The 16,171-nt window shown below is 34.9% G+C and overlaps 1 protein-coding gene across 2 annotated transcripts in view; it reads right to left on the bottom strand.

Annotated features, from left to right (window-relative positions):
• The window catches only part of CYP7B1 (cytochrome P450 family 7 subfamily B member 1), a 173,999-nt gene that overhangs the window by 22,156 nt on the left and 135,672 nt on the right, over window positions 1-16,171 (bottom strand). For both annotated transcript variants that reach the window (XM_026012010.2, XM_072734646.1), the window contains exons 2-4: window positions 11,244-11,380; window positions 2,595-3,182; window positions 1,860-2,066 (exon numbers count right to left, since the gene is read on the bottom strand). In XM_026012010.2, coding sequence (XP_025867795.1) covers window positions 1,860-2,066; window positions 2,595-3,182; window positions 11,244-11,380 — 932 coding nt within the window. The remainder of the gene's footprint in view (window positions 1-1,859; window positions 2,067-2,594; window positions 3,183-11,243; window positions 11,381-16,171) is intronic.

Here is a 16,171-nt window from a genome sequence, read left to right as displayed (position 1 = left end):
GTCCACCTTTTCTAGACCGTTGAAGGTGCTGCCTTTATCCAGGTAGATCCACACTCTCTCGAGATCGTAGTTGTTCATTTGTTGATGATAAGTGAGCCATAAATTTATGAGGCTCCAAGCATGAAAATCTCGAGCTCTAGCTATGGACTTAAATGGACCCAAACTGTAGCTCTGGAACTTGTCATTTCTTCTGATCAAATACATTTAAACACTTGTGCTTCAATATCATAATCTTAAAATGATCTTCTCTTTCAATAAGACACTGAGAGTTGATGAATTTCAACTAAATTTTTAAGGGTAATAACTGTGTACAGAATACAAACACATTCCTTTAAGTTTATTTGCTTTACCTCCCGGTGTGCATCACCTGATTCATAAAATACAACTGAAATTACTTGAATACAAGGGAAGGCAACCTTGATTTTCATAGAACTATAAATCTTCTACTCAGATAATACTGCGTATCCATGTGAAGGTTACTGCCCAGAATTTTATGCAAATTTTTTGGATTTGTTCACCAATAATTTTGCAAACCAAACCAAAATAATATTTGTAGTTTAATAATGTTGAGATTATTTTCTTTCACCATGCAAATATAAAATTAATTTGCTAATGTATGCTAAAAACAGCAAACTATAAGGTGACAAATTTATCCCAATTGACTGAACAAGCTAACCAATTGTCAATACAAGACAAGCCTCCTCCTGCTATTGCCTCTGATGGATCTTAGCCTACTCCGTGGGAACAATCTCTAGAACACACAGGCTGTCCTTTCTAATGTTGTCCGATAGTCAACACCACTCAAGATCTCCCAGAAGTTCCCATCAAAGAACCTGGAACATATTTAAAAGAAGAAAAACTGAGGCCAACATAGGCTAAAATACTTGCCTATATTATCAGAGGAGTGAAGCAACAGAGATATATAAAGATTTACTCTTACATGCTTCCAAAGGGACTTGGATTATTGTACAGTATAGGGTACCACAGGAGGAAATGCCAATACAGAAGGAACTCATTAATATGGAATTTAACTTGGGGAGTTAAAGTTTATTACACAAAGACACAAAGCATTTTATCAAAACCAGTAAAAGGAGAATACAATCCATTGTCATCAAAAGCTCATGTCCCTGTCATAGGAACATGTCTATGTAGAAATACACAAATGATAGTCACTCCTGACCTCAAACATATTTGAAATAGTGACCATGCAGATCTCACGAGTCAGTGAATAGTTTATAAAATACTGATATTTCACATGCAGTAATTAGTAGCTGTTGCTTCTTCTTTTCCTGTCTCCTTTTTTTCCCCCTATCTTCATCCTTTTTTCCCCATCAAGTATGTTTAAATCAAGGAGTTCCAGTGGAAATCACTTTTACTACATTTTTGAGAATCATACACTTAAGCTGTATAAATTCTAACCTCTGTCTGAAAATATAGACACCATTTTAGGGAAGAATAAATACATCTTGTACACAAGTTGCCTTTCTGAAATACTTTCTTTTTCAATCCCCAAATATCTTTCTTGTCAAGATAGTGTAGCAGTGTTTGGAAAGCGTTAGCACACCAACAGATGCTCAGAATCAAATGACTTAATAGGCATAAACTTTTTTTTCAAATAATTGCAAAGCTTTGGGTTAGCCTTTTGCATACCTTGCATAGTTAATTACCTAGGCCTTAATGTTTACATGTAATGAGAGTATCTACAGCTATAAACTACATAATTTATAATTGATGTAAATGGGTGTTATTATGTCAATTAGGCAGCTGTGTCCTCCACCTCTTGGTAAACAGCTTTGAGTGATAAACTGAGTTTGCAGAGAGGTACCTTCTTTTCTTCATAACAGATAAAAATAAATTACCTAGGTAGACCAGGTTGTCCAATTGTTCTCTGGTGAGGTGCATGGGAAATCCAGACCCTTTCTTTTGACCTGTTGACTGCAGCAAATGGTCAATTTCGTCACGCAGCACTGCCATAGCTTCTGGGTGCTGTAGGAGGTAATACATCGCCCAGAACATAGTTGGAATAGTGTTTGTCACAGAAGCCCAGAGAAAGCCTAAATGATGTGCTGGGAGAAAATAAGTGAAAAGGAAGATTAATAGCGTTTATTACACTGATTAGATTTGCAGTGTGCTAATTAAAAGATGTTAGGACACAGACCCAGCCAAGGATCAGTGCATGCTAATGAGGACCAATAGGCTTCTGAAGTCTAATTTTCTGCTTAATGAGAATAGTTTAAAATGTAATGTGCGCGTGGGGGGTGGGGAGGTGGGGGATGAGATAAGAGGAGTAAATGCAGCTTAGTTATACTCTTTCTCATTATCCCCATTAAGTATCTTGTTTTACCACCTCAGCAAAAAAAAAAAAAAAAAAGAAAGAAAGAAAAAGAAAAAAGAAAAAAGAAAAAAAAAAAGAAAAAGAAAGAAAGAGGAAAAAAACCAATTATCACAGAAGGTTGTTTCAGAGTAAAACATTTTATCATTAGCCAATTAGAAAGAGCATAAAAATTTTCAAGGTCACCATTTTCTCTTTTTATTTCAAAGGTCTATTGTAAATTATTTTATTTGAGACAAGTAATCATTCAGAACTTTCTTACCTCCTACTTCAAAGTCCTCAAGCGTATAGTATTTCTCCAGGACATCTTGCCTCATTTGAACAATTTCTGACCATCCTTGTGTCTTACCTAAGTGTTCTGATGCCAAGTGTTTAATAAGTTTCTTTCTAATAGACTTGATATTTCCTAGAAGCTCTATAGGTATATCTGATATTAAATATGGGAATTTGTCATCGAATTTTAAGAAATTATCTCTTAGCTCAGTAATAAATTTTTCTCCATTGCCAGCAAGAGATTTTCCATATATGGTTTTAAGCGTGATCTCAAATATAATTGAGCTGCAAAATGTCAACAGGTGTGCCATGTCCCAATTTGTGGTTTTTAATAGATGGAGTTCAAAAACTTGTTTTAAATTCTGCATCATGGTTTCTGTGAGTACATCCAAAGACTTCCCTTGTAAAAGATGATAGCAGCCATGGAGGTCATTACTCAGGTCATCAGTGGTTTCCAACTTTTTGATGGAAAATACTTTCCTTGATAGTTTATTACTGAATATTCGAAAGCTTAATTTGTGAGTTTTCATTATTAACTGGTATTGAAAAGGGTCCAGGATAAATGTTATATACTTTCCTAAAAGAAATAAATGAGAATATGAGCTCAGTTGGTAGCAAGATAAACAAAATCCTGAAATTTGAAAATATTTTAATAAAAATTACAAAGACCTTAAAAACTAACATCTAGAAATGTGCAAAGTTTAATAAAATCCATTTTTGTTCAAAGATTCCTTACATGTTTCCTTTAAAAACAGAAGATAGTGGGAAAAATTAAATTCTGAATGACTTTTAAAAAGATACTCTTATTTTAACTAAATACCCAAATATTTAAACTACCCTTAAAATATCCTCAGAACCATTTGACTTGAACATTTCTCATATTTTCCCTAATAATACAAACAGAAAACAAACATCAGACAAACAAATCAAATTATTATTTACACTTCATAAAGAACCCTTTCATACTTGATATCATCTTAGCTCTGGTTGGATACAATTTTAACTCAGACAAGTGACTATGTGGAATGAAGCAGGTACTCATAAGTTAATGTTTAGTGTGACATTAATACCAAATCACAAATGCCAGCATTTTCTTTTTTATAGATGAGAAAACAGGGGTTCATGGAGATTTAGTAACATGTCCAAGGTTACCTACTGATTTGTGACTAAAACAGCATTCCAAACTAGAACCTGTCCATTCATGCATTCACCCCTACATTCAACATTTATTGAGATTCAGATACTTGTTTGGTTCTCTTTCCTTTTAAAATAAAAAAATGTAAAGAAATCATTGTATCATCATGGATGGTGTTATAGCAGAGGTGTGAACACAATGTAAGGGAACCAGAAAGTGATATCTGCTTTGGTCTGCCTGGAGTTCCCCATCTGCAAGTGTTCTTTGAGGTGATGACATTTGAAGTCTTTTCATAGCTCAGTGTTGTCCAAATTTACCCAATTAAAAGACTAAAGGTGCTGGTAAAAAATACACATTCCTGCCTGATTCTGATTCATAAGGTTTAGATGTGGCTCCTACAAGTCTCCATTTTTAACAGGGGCCTCAAGTGATTAAAGGCAGCATACTGAGAACATAGTCAACACTATGGTGGGTAGGGCCCACAAAACTGGCAAAACTGGTAGGAGTTCTCAGCTCTCCCCTGCCCCTCTCCTCCCAATGCCATGCACTTTACATTTACCAGTTGAAAAAGCTAAACAAAGTCAAAGAGAGGTTAAAGGGCCAAGATCACACTGCCATTCTTAGTAGCAGAGCCTGGACAAGGAGTCACTGCCCATGCATTGTTCTTTTCCTTACCCAATGTTGACTTCTTTTCACTGGAGTGCTGCTTAAAGACCCCCAATTAGAAGTAATACGCAAAGTGTTAATAATGCCATTTAATAAATCCTTCTTGTTTTCCAAGAACACACATCACATGAAGTTTAGATGATCCTACAAACGCTAATACCTTTTTACTGCCTTCTAGAAATTGTTTTCTAGAAAACAATTAATAGACATTAAAGTTTGTAGAATCATCCACACTTTCCTCTTCATTTTATCATTTCTGTGTGTGTGTGTGTGTGTGTGTGTGTGTGTGTGTGACTGTACTTTCTTAGACCAACAACATCTCATTTGTTATTTACTGGTAACTCAAACAGCAACACAGAAATCAAATTCAACGTGGTATGGGATTTAGAATCAAGCTTTGAAGAATTTTCAACTTAATTCTTGAAATAGGATAAATGTGTCTTTGTTTTACAATTTAAAAACATAATTTAAGCTTTTAATGTACATTGATATACATATGCAAAGATTTTTTTCTAAAAATAAATTGTATGTCTTGAATTGCATTCACCATATTTCTGCTTGATTTATTTAATAAGGTGGGCCAATCTAGATATAAGGGTAAAGTTAGAAGTAGCTTCATTCTGGTCAGATCCCAAAGCTGTATCTATAAAGTAAACTGGATTTTTTCCCCAAAAAAGGACTCAACTGGATTGGAGCATATTTTATGACACCTGCTTTACCATAGCATCTTAATTAAATAAAATTGCCAGCATCTGCCCGAAAAATAATTGAAAAAAAAGAGTGAATTTTCTTATTTTGCAAAAGATATAATTTTAGGCAAAGCTATGTATTTTCACAGGTGGTGATTCATCCTTTCCTCCTTTCACCAAATGAGAAGATTTTGCTAAATATCTTTAGGGTTATTTTAAATTAGTCACTAAAATTCAGAGAATGTTATAAAAGGTTCAGTTTGTAAAACACACAATTTTTAGGGAATATTTTGAATTTTTCCTACTAATTTTATTCATCAAAACCCAAGTGGAAAGATAAAACTGTGTTCGGCCATGACAGCATGAGCTACTGGCCATTGGCCTACTGAAGTAGAGGCTGTGTATATGTGAGTTTTTGTCTACAATTCGTCACAAATACACATATATTTCCCCCTCTCTCTCTCACTCTTGGGGGTAAGGATACAGGAAGAAACTCTAAGATCATTTCAAATAAAAGAAATAAAAGTTAAATGTGGAAAAACTGGTTCCAGTTAGCAGCCAATTATTAATATTTTTTAAAAAATAAGCAGTTATTACATATAGATTCTTTTTAAAAATCATCAGTGACTAGTTAAAAATCTATTTGTAGATAAATTTCTCACTCTTCAAGGTTCTTTATACTCTAGGATCTGTATTTTCTCTTTCTCATTCTTATTTTAATTTTCTTCAACCTCAAGGCATTGTGTTTTATCAACTGTCTTTCTGAGTTAAGATGTGGATTGCTTTAAAAGTAGACGTTTTGATTTTCTGGATTTTACTTTTCAAGTGGGTTTGGAAGTACTAATAACCCTGGAGATGTTAGTTAGCTTTCCAACTTTTAATCTTCAGTATAAACAATTTAAGCTAAGTTTTCCAAAATTAATATTAATTTAAACCATCTGTCCACCATCTGCTAATGTGAGATGCAAAACCAGAGTTTCTTTGTAATCTTTAATCAGACAGTTAGGAAAACACATATACATTCATAAAATGAATTTAAATTTCTTAACAAAGGAAATCTGAAAAGTTATTCTGAAGGCCATGTATTCTTGGAGCGAAATTAACTTTTACTCCAGTGTGATTTTATGTAAATGAATACCAAGTGTCGATAGGCAAGTTGCCTAGTTTACCAAGATCACAAGGTGGAAACAATATCCATAGCCATGTTTTCAAAAGAGAAAAGAATGCTGTCAGTAGTTGATATGAAATATTGATTTAAAGAATTTCAGAGTTTGCACTTGTCTTAAATAGAAATGTCAAAATGGGGCTCACTTCTGCAAAAATATAAATATATATAATATGTAATATTATATAACATGTAACGTATATAATCATCTTTTCTGAGCAGTAAATTTGAGATGGGGTCAAAATTTTTAATGTCTTCTTTGCCACTAATTTTATTCTCTTCCCTTTTCAGAGCTGACTGGGTCTTAAGATATTTACTCTAGCATTCCTATATAACCTGCACATATCCTTTACTAACTCAACAGCCTTTTCACTTCTTCCAAAATTACTTCTTATAGGAAGGTGGAGCTGCATGATGCAAAGTACATCATTAAGTGTAAAAAAATTAAATCATTCACCCTGATTAAGGTCTTATATACAAAAAAGTTTGACATCTGGATCATTATAAATTAAATTTTGATGTTTTCATCTCAGGTATTTGGTGCTATACAGAGACAACACTCATGGGAATTCAGATCAACTATTTGAGCATTTAGATTTAGACATGTCTTGTCAACAAATAGGAGATGAATTTGGTTTTAAAGAGATTTTCCATGATTATAAGCTTTTAATTTTCATGCTTAGTTTGTTCTTCAGTAGAATTTTTTAGAAAATCAAGCTGAAAGTATTAGTTGGGAAGTGGAATATGAACCAACTTTTTATTTTATGAGGATGACCACATTACATACTCCCCCTCTTATTAGGGAGATTTCTCTAGCTGTTGACAATGATGTACAGTGGTGCTTCGCTGGGGTGACATCTAGGGAAAACAACTCTGATGCACCACCACACAAAATCAATTAGAGAACTATTTTCTGCGACAGGTCACGAATTTACGTGGTTTCTCATAAAAAGATGTACCTTTTAATTTCTTTATTAAGATGACATCCGTGTCCTTTGAGACTTTTGGGGATGACAATCATTTGTTCATCATGCAAGAACATACACTAACTGAAACCACATTATGGGACAAGGGTGGAAGATTCTGGTCCTCATTTCACATTTTCCAAAGGAGCTATTTGCAAACTGATCATTAGAACCATAGACATTACAGGATTTCTTGACAGGAATCTCTTCAAGCTCTGGTAAGAAGCCAAAGGGAATAGGCAGTACATATTTAACCTGTGTTTGTGTGCTGTTGAGTTCAAAGACACTGCCATTGGTAAATTATTTGGACATCAGAAATTCAACAAGGTTTCTGGGTGTCTAAGATTAAAATATCATATATCAGCAGGAATTGGCTGATGTATGAACAGTGAATAAAATTCATTGCCACAAGTTTCTGCTTAATCAGCTTAGATTATTTTTGTATAATGTATTAAAAGGGAAAACTGAAAAGTTCGATAATTTGTTATATCTACTCATTAAAACATAAAGTTTAATTTTTAAAGTAAGAGTAACTTATTTTTAAAGTGAAGAATAGAGTTTTGTTATTATGAAGGCAAAAGCTCACTTAGAATAAGAAGCACAATACAATATACAATACAATAAGGTGGAAACAATATCCATACAATACAATAATTACTGTATTATAGGAAGTATTTCAACAGCTCGAAAATATTGGGAATATCCTCATCAAATATTTGTTATGGATCAATCAGTGCTGAACTCTGGTCTAAATGTTGGCAATAGAGGAGCTAAAGAATAATGAAGGGAAACAGACAAATGAATTTGCAATAAATTCACAATTTATTCAATGCCATGACAGTGTGATATTGAGTAATGGGAGCCTGTAGAAGAGGCATCAAACATAAACCAGGAGAAGAGATGGTCAGTGAGGCTTTTGGGAGGAAGTGATATGTAACTATAGCCTCAAAAGATGAATCTGTGTCAGCCATCTTTTTAGGGTGACTCACAAAGAGCACTCAGGCAGAAAAAACAGTAAGAGAAAACACAAGCACAAAGGGAATGGTGTGTGAGAGGGAAATTTCAAATAATTTGGTGCACTTGATAATGCATTAAGCACAAGGCAAGCAGTAGCAAGAGAGTAGGCCAGAGATGGAGGAGCCTAGATCTTATAGAGTGTTGTGTGGATGACATTATGCACTACAATCGCTCTAAGATGCATGATTTTTTTTTCCATTTCAATTTTTCTGAAATCAGACTGTTGGAAGAGACTTGCCAGGCAAAGGAGTAACTTGTGAAGAAATGGATATTGCCTGTTCATGTGAGAACACAGCCATGCTGACAGTGTCATCCAGCTGGATCATTGTTTTTTCTCCCAATTACATTAAAACGGCGGCAGTGAAATGAAGTAGCCCTATGCACAAAAAGTTGCTTCTGATACTCAACAAAGTAATTACAGTAAGAAGAAATTACCTAAACTCTTTAGGAATAGAACATAAAATTCCAAGGCTGGTTAGAGGAAGATATAAAAGGGATGAGAAAAGAGAGGGATGTAAGTAAAGATGATCCGGATAAGCAATATGCAGTCAGTGAAAGAATCAGAAGGTGCAATGTCAAGAGAGAGAAGGAATAGGGTGTTTTAAGAAGGAATGAGGGATCTGCATTGTCAAACCAAGTAGAGAGGTTTAGTCAGGTAAAGGTCCATAAATGGCCTCAGCAAGGCAGATGGTTGGTTCCAGGTAGGAGATCTCTAGGAGATAAAGCATGGTCAGCAAATGTAGGAAACTCTTGAAAAATTGGGATGCAAAAAAGGAAAAAAGAAATGAAAGGTAACTAGAAGGAGAATAGAGGAGAAGCATGGTTTTAAGCTACAAGTAGGATCCAAGAGAGAAAGAAAACATATATATGTGTGGGAGGAATAAATAATGAACACCAGTCCTGTGGAGGCAGGAAGTAAGGGTCATGGGGACAGGTAATGGATTTTCTTTTTTGTATATTTTATTACAATAAAATATTTTTTGGAGTTCGATTTGCCAACATATATATTTTTTGGAGTTCGATTTGCCAACATATAGCATAACACTCAGTGCTCATCCCGCCAAGTGCCCCCCTCAGTGCCCATCACCCAGTCACCCCAACCCCCCACCCACCTCCCCTTCCACCACCCTTGTTCGTTTCCCAGAGTTAGAAGTCTCTCATGTTCTGTCTCCCTCTCTGATATTTCCCACTCATTTTCTCTCCTTTCCCTTTTAATCCCTTTCGCTATTTTTTATATTCCCTGAATGAATGAGACCATATAATGGATTTTCTTAAATATTCTTTCAAATTGGAGAAAAGATAATGAAGACAGTTGTGAGACATAGGGCTATCTAGCAGATATGTGAGAGTCTGAGTGAGATAATACTCGATGCCTTCATTTTTCTTGAGAAGGAAAAGAAGGAGGGTGAACTGTGTTGCGAGAGCCTGGTGAGAGATGGGGACCTGGAACACAGCCTTTCCTGTCCTCCCAGCCAGAGTGCTCAGGCAAAGAAGTGTAGATAATCTAGTCTATAAAGATCAGACTTCTGGGACATAGGACTACAAAAGTGAAGCAAAGGTATAGCTAGTTCATTGATAAGCTGATATGGAAGATTGTGTGCAAAAATGGCCACAGCAAATTCTTTTCTATCTCTCTACATGTGCTCCTTTGCAATGGGACTCTGCCATTCTTCCCAGGAAGTGGTGGAGTGTATTTCCTTACCCTTGAGTTGGGACTGGCCTGTGACCATTCTGACTAATAATAAAATGTGGTATAAAGTGAGGTTTCATATATCTCAGCCTAGGCCTCAAGAGGCTTTGCAGCCTTTCATCTCACCCACCTAAAATACTAGCTGCCATGTAAGGGCATCTCCTTGAGAATGAAGCATCATGTGTAAAAGGAGGCCTAGCCAGATGACTCCAGTGACAAAGTGACTGGGGAAAGACTGTTGCTTTAAGTTGGGACAGGTATGTCATGCAGCAGATACAGCTGGACAACATGGGCCTTAAATGAGGATGAGCGTAGAACATTCCAACTGTTCCTCTTAGCCCTAAGATGTTGGGATGTTTAATGATTTTTTTAAAGATTTTATTTATTTATTCATGAGAGACAGAAAGAGAGAGGCAGAGACACAGGCAGACGGAGAAGGAGGCACCATGCAGGGAGCCCGATGTGGGAACTGATCTCAGGACTCCAGGATCAAGCCCTGTGCCAAAGGCAGGCGCTAAACCACTGAGCCACACAGGGATCCCAGGATGTTTAATGATCTTGCTGCAGTTTTCTTTTTTCTTTTGTAAGCATTTTATTCATGTTAGAAGCATAACATAACAAACTTTTTAAAGTTAAAAATACATTCTACCAACAGTGGTTGCTAGGGGTTTTGGTTGGGGGGTCAAGTGACACAAATATTTAGAAAACAGAGAATTTTTAGGACAGTTAAACTATTCTCAATGATAGTGAATAATATCCATTAAATGACGGCTCCATGACACGCATTTGTCAAAATTCAAAGAACTGTACAACACAAAGAACAGACCTTAATGTAAACCACAGACTTTTAATAATGTATCAACATTGGCTCATCAGCTGTAACAAATTATAGGATATAATACATTAGGATATAACAGGGAAAATTATGATTGAGGGAAATAGGATATATGGGAAATCTCAGACTTGATCAATTTTCTTTAAACCTAAAACTGCTCTACAAAATGAAGTCTGTTAATACATTCTAGGTTTTTTCTTTCTATTAACCATTCTTATAACCAATCCAAGCAAACCAAACCAAAATCTCAGGTGATGGCAGGAGAGTAGGGTTCCCTAAGATACTCTCAAGATTTTCATAATTCATTTTTTAATGTGAAAATTACTGTACTCGAAAACATAGTTTTATTTTGTATTAACCTACAAACAAAACAATAATATAAATATTTCATATTTTGCCTATATAAAAATGTAATAACTTAAAGAATAATTGAGAGCTTATGATTTATGGAAGGTAATTATAGACATGCTGCTTACCTCCAGCGAAAAGAGTGAAAGTGTCACCATGTTGCTTTTGAAGAGTTCTCAGGAAACCTAAAGGATCCTTTTGTAATTTCAGAGCCTCTCCAAGGTAAGGTAGCCAGCCTTTTATCAATGGAGGCTCACCAGGTCTCCTAAAAAGCAAACAAAAACAAGAAAAAATTGAGTCCTTATTTTAATACACATGTATTATTAATCCAGTCTCTAAGTGAATGGATGAAATGCACAGTTTTTTCAATTCTTTATTTAATGATTGTTATATAATCATAGACATGGACTTATTGAGCTCCACCAGTATGTGTGATTTTGGGTAGACAGTTCAATTCACAGCTTTTGGTGAGCAACATTTTTGAGAAATTTTATCTTGTAAGACCCAAATGGCTGGCTGAAATGACAGCTACATTCAGTAAACATTTTATGTATGAGAGCTCTTGCTGTGCTGCTCTGAGTGTTAGATGTCAGGTAGTTTACTTGCCAAAGTAAAGCTCTTTGTTATCAGATGTCACTTTAGACTGGAATTAAATAATTAGAAGAGGGGCAGTTAATAATCTTGAAAAATCTTTTATGCTGTTGAGAATAAAAAGCTCAACACTATTTCCATGAAGCATATCTTGTTATATTTTTTTATAGAGTTTTTATTCAAACTACAATGAATAGGAATATTCGCTAAATTTTTTAAGACATATGAAACACATTCAATGAAACACTGAAATACTGTGAATTAAAAAACAAGTTTCTTTTTGACCTATAATCTTAGCAAAACTGCACTCCAAAATTTCTTCTTCTTCATTTATTTGGTGAACTCAATCTGATTTAAAGTTAAAAAAAAAATCCAAAGCCATTTTATCCTAGAAGGGATTAAAACAAATATTCAAGAGAACTCTGATGATTCTCTAGCCCATCTGTGAAGATGACTTACACTATAGGCAGTACAACCCATTTTGATTAATCACAAGATATTACTAGCTCAGACCTAATCAAAGATCAAGATTATGATCATACTCAACATGGATTTTTATGTAGCTAGATTAACCCTATCAAAAGCTTTAATTTCCCCACAACCCAACATAGTTGGGTTAAAAAATAAAAAATAAACATCAGATCTTTCAGGGAAAAAAAAAAAGAACACAGAATAAACCTAAGGTTTGATAGGAATGAAGGAAATGGGTATCAAAACTCTTCTTTCTGTTTTTAGAAGACAACTGATTTTTATGCTAATTTACAAAATATGTGCTGTCATTTAAATCTATGTACTTAGAAATAAGACAAAAAAAAAGAAAAAGAAATAGGAAGACAAGAAACACTACATAAAAATGTATATCTTGTGCTTCATCCCTTTCCCTCCTAGTTTCTTAAATGCTAGCTTTACCAATGGAGACTTGCATTTTATGAACATGAAAGAAATATAAAAGTGTATCAAAAAGTATAGTAACAGTTAACTCTGTATCCAAAGATTAAACCAGACAACATATATGATTGTAGGATCTCCAAGTCAGAAATTCCCATAGCATGCAGGCTATCAACTAATGGCTTTCAAAATTTGCAAGTGATCTTAGTTCACAAAATTTCCTTTCAAAATATTAACTCTCTTTCATGGTCTATTTTTATGCTATTTTGTTTAATGTTGCTTGAATGTTGCATTGTGACAAAGATTCTGAAAGGCTTTTTGTCATATCATAATTTAATGCAACTAATTTCATCCTCTATGCTCTGTCATTTGGTCAAAAGCTGTATTCTTCATGGATTTCCGTGGGGGGGCGGGGGAAGGATGGAATTCAGAAATCCAGAGGAATATTAAGTTAATGTTCAGGGTTAGAGAAACACATTAGGAAGCCATTTTATTGTTACAAAGATGAGAGGATCATCATTTCTTACAGCTGTGTTCATTTTGGCAGCAATGAGCTTAAAACTATAAAACACCATGTCACAACTGTGTATTTTCAGGAAAAAATATAATGTTAGTTCTATGACTCATCGAAGATAGGCAACAGAAATCTGTCTTCATCAGTATATTTGTAAAAATTATTTAGAGAGGAAAGACATCACCATAATGGTCCAGAAGGACCTGCTGACATATAGCAAGTACAACTACTGTTATTTGTCTCTCTCATGCTCCCACACCCCCACTAACCCCACCCACTCCAACAGTATATACTTCCTCAAACATCCTCTTTACTATTTAGGTAGGACACTAGAAGGAAATGTCTTATAAGTTATACAAATTAGAGGTACAAAGATTTTCAATGATTAAACCCAAGTTCTATGCATAAACAACTATCACCACTTGCAACTTCTTCTATACAAATAGTGGGACACATCTTGAAGTTTATGAAAAATGTCAAGTACAGTCTAAATTTATCTGGAAGCAAATAGTGGAGAAGAGTCTAAATACATAAAATGGCAATGAAACATAAAAGATGTTTTAGACATTTTCCTTTGGTTAAAAAGAAGCATATAAAATTTAAAGAGGTGAACCAACACAGTATACTTCATTTTTGATAATAGCTGCAGTTTGTCTTTATGCTATATCTTTAGTTAAATAAATAGGTAATAGGTTTGGTGAGTGGCCTATCATGCGTTGTTCCCTTAGACATTTTAAGGACAGCACTTTATGCAGCAATCTATATTTATCAAGAAATTTCTTCAAAAAAAAAAAAAGAAATTTCTTCTATTCTACTTTTCCTGGGATCGTTCTATGCTAGGAATCCGAGTTATTGTAACAACCCTTTAAGTAAGCGGTTGCTCAACCTTTATACATGGTTGCTCAACTTTTACACATGTACCCCAATTCAGGAAAAAAAATTACGCATTGATTAAGTTTATGAAGACAAAATATTTGTATTAGGTAATCTGATACCTATAACAATGCCTTAATAATTAAAAAATTTTTCCTAATTAATATTTTCTTTTGCACGTGTTGTTAAAATTTCAGAAGCTACACAACTGATGCGCATTGCAGTATCTGATTATAATACCAACCTTTTGAACAAACTTTGGGTTGAGCAAAGAACTTTCGAAGCTGCTATTTTACCTTTCCTTGACTTAATTTAGAAGCTACTTAATTGGATAATATAATTTGGTCCATAGTGTCTCTTGCAACTGTACTTTTGAATCATCCTCTATTTTTCTACCCTTCCTGGGCTTCAATGCAGGCATGAGGATGCTAAATATCTTCCCATAAGTCTGGATAATTGAGAATCAATATGTTTTTCAGGGTACCAGGGAGAAGGGGCTTCTTTGCAGGATTGAGATGGAAGATCCAAAAAAGGGAGGAGCGAGTAGAAGGCACTGCAGGGTGCTGGCATATCTGAAGCCTCTGTGAGAGCCTACATGGGGCCAACGAAACACAAAATCACATGCATTGCCTGGAAGCTAGGTGGGGGTTACCAAGTAGGGGCACTTGAGAAGGGGATGCAAAGTTGGAGGATCACACTCAAAGTCCTAGCCAGGAGGCATGCTGGGAAGCCAAAGATGACCACTCAAACATCAGTACAACAAGACTCTCCAGGTCAACAGAAAAGAAGGGGAAGGGAGAACCCTACATCTCATTTAATATGCAGATAAAGGATAACAAGTTTTAAACTCAAAGTGACTGGAACTACTTTTCACTAGAAATAGGGTTTCCTGCCATCAGCAGAAATAGGGGTTCATGAGAAATTTGAGTTCAGTTATAGAAAATTACATTTGTGCATATCTAATACTGGGAAGTTTTAAATCCAGTATACGAGCCATGTAGACATGCAGTTGTTGTTTTAACTTGAAAATAAGAATGATAGTATCAACCTTATAGGTTTACCATTCTGATTGGGAGAGAGTATTTGAAAATAGCTGATATACAGAGCAGGATTAGTTTTTCCGGCTACTCATATGCTGGAAGCAGTTGCACATAAGTGGTTTTGCTCTCCTCTTCTCCATATGAACTGTTTTGTCAACCTTCCCTGCTATCTAAAGGAGCTTGGAAGGCATCACTCCCATCTTCACCACAAGAAAAAAGCTGAAGAAACTAAATATCAACAACTCCTCTTAGATTCATTGGAAAATTGATGCCACAGGGCGTAAACCACTGCCCTGAAAGCTACAGAGACAGGTGAATACAGAAGATCATAGTTTACTGGGAGCAGAAGCTGCTTCTACAGCCTTCGAGAGACACTGAAAAGGTAATTGACTCATTCCTGGAGCCTGAGCAAGAACTAACTTGTGATATAAAATCTAAGGACCCAGTCTTATGAGAGCCTCCGCAGTGTTTACACAAGGAGAAATAGATAATCTCAATTACTATGCATCTAGGAAATAAATAGGGTCAATAATTTATAATTCTCCAAAGGAGAAGGTAGCAGCTCTAGATCTCATTGGTGAATTTTATCAGTTAAGGAAAAAATACTACCAATTCTCTATAATCTCTTCCAGAAAATAGAAGCAGAGAAGTTAGACTTCCTAACTTATTCTATGAGGTTAGCATTACCCTAATACTAAAGTAGACAAAAACATCACAAAAAGGAAAATTATAGATCAATAAACATAACATAGATGTGAAAATCCTCAATAAAATAATAGTAAATTGAAATCAACAGTGTATAGAAAGAATTATATATGAGAAGCAAGTGAAATTTATTCCAGATATGTAAGGCTGCTTCAATGTTCAAAAATCAATGAATGTAATTAATATAATCCATTACCTCAAAGGGATAAAGAAGAAAAATATGACCATATCAATAGTTACAGCAACATAATTTAATAAAATCTAACATGTATTCATGATAAAACTCTCAGAAAACTAAGATTAGAGGAAACTTCCTCAACTTGATATAGAACATCTACAAAAAACCTTACGGCTAACATCATACGTATTAGTGAGAAACTAGATACTCTCCTGCTAACATCCGAAATAAGGCAAAGATGCCCTTCTCACCACTCCTATTTGACAT

Source organism: Vulpes vulpes, chromosome 13, assembly GCF_048418805.1.
Source record: "Vulpes vulpes isolate BD-2025 chromosome 13, VulVul3, whole genome shotgun sequence".
Lineage (NCBI taxonomy): Eukaryota > Metazoa > Chordata > Mammalia > Carnivora > Canidae > Vulpes > Vulpes vulpes.
Note: the sequence above shows the minus strand (reverse complement) of the source record. Positions and strands in the feature narration are given on the sequence as shown.